The following is an 809-nucleotide window of genomic DNA, read 5'->3' as shown; positions in this document are numbered from 1 at the left end:
CGCCTCAGTCGCCGCCGCCGCCGCGGTCCGGCCCGTGAAGCCGCCCCCCGCGACCCGCAAGCCGGGCGCGCCCGTTCCGGCTCCGAAGCTTCCGCCTTCCCAGCGCGCGCGGGCACAGCGCGGGTCCCCTGGGGACGGGGCTCGACCGAGGTCGCCGGCGGCAGGGCTGGGGATCCTGCCGTGACTTCATTCTTTCGTTCCAGCAAGCTCTTATTAAACGCCTGCTGGGTACCAGGCGCTGCCTACTCAAGGCGCCGGAGGCCGTGACCTCTCGACATCATATTCTATGGGGCGAGGGTCAGACAGTGCACAGGTGAGCCCAGGATTGAAGCGGACCGTTTCAGAGACTGAGAAGTCCGCTAGGGAAAATGAAAACACAGGTTAAAAGGACTAGGGCGGCAGGTGGAGGGAGAACGGCTGCAACGGTTTGTAGGGAGGACCTCCAGAGCGGCTGTGAACCAGCCGTAGGAAAGTCTGAGAGAGACTGTTAGAAGGTGGCAGATGAAGACGTTATCTCTGACTCAGGAATCTTCATCCTGGGAGTCTGCAGCCTGGCCTTGGGAGGGGCTGTAAACCTCCAGACTGTGTGTAAAATGTACTGTGTCTGTGCGTATGTTAGAGAGAGAGTCAGCAACTCTCACCAGATTCTGAAAAGTGTCCAGAACCATAGTCAACAACCAGAGATCACAAACCTAAGTGTCTCTTCTGACTGGGCAGGTAACTCAAAGCAGTGAAGTTGTCTGGGTCTAAGATGCCAGGGAGTGGTAGGGACTTTGGAGAACTGGAGAGCAAAGTCTTTTGTGAAGGAA

General features: G+C 58.0%; 1 protein-coding gene across 1 annotated transcript in view; it reads right to left on the bottom strand.

Moving 5' to 3' along the window:
- The window catches only part of EEFSEC (eukaryotic elongation factor, selenocysteine-tRNA-specific), a 115,640-nt gene extending 115,450 nt beyond the window's left edge, over positions 1-190 (bottom strand). Inside the window, exon 1 of the mRNA XM_008582330.1 lies at positions 59-190. Coding sequence (XP_008580552.1) covers positions 59-190 — 132 coding nt within the window. The remainder of the gene's footprint in view (positions 1-58) is intronic.
- Between the last annotated feature and the right edge of the window lie 619 nt (positions 191-809).

Source organism: Galeopterus variegatus, unplaced genomic scaffold (genome assembly GCF_000696425.1).
Source record: "Galeopterus variegatus unplaced genomic scaffold, G_variegatus-3.0.2 Scaffold2572, whole genome shotgun sequence".
In the NCBI taxonomy this organism is placed as follows: domain Eukaryota; kingdom Metazoa; phylum Chordata; class Mammalia; order Dermoptera; family Cynocephalidae; genus Galeopterus; species Galeopterus variegatus.
Note: the sequence above shows the minus strand (reverse complement) of the source record. Positions and strands in the feature narration are given on the sequence as shown.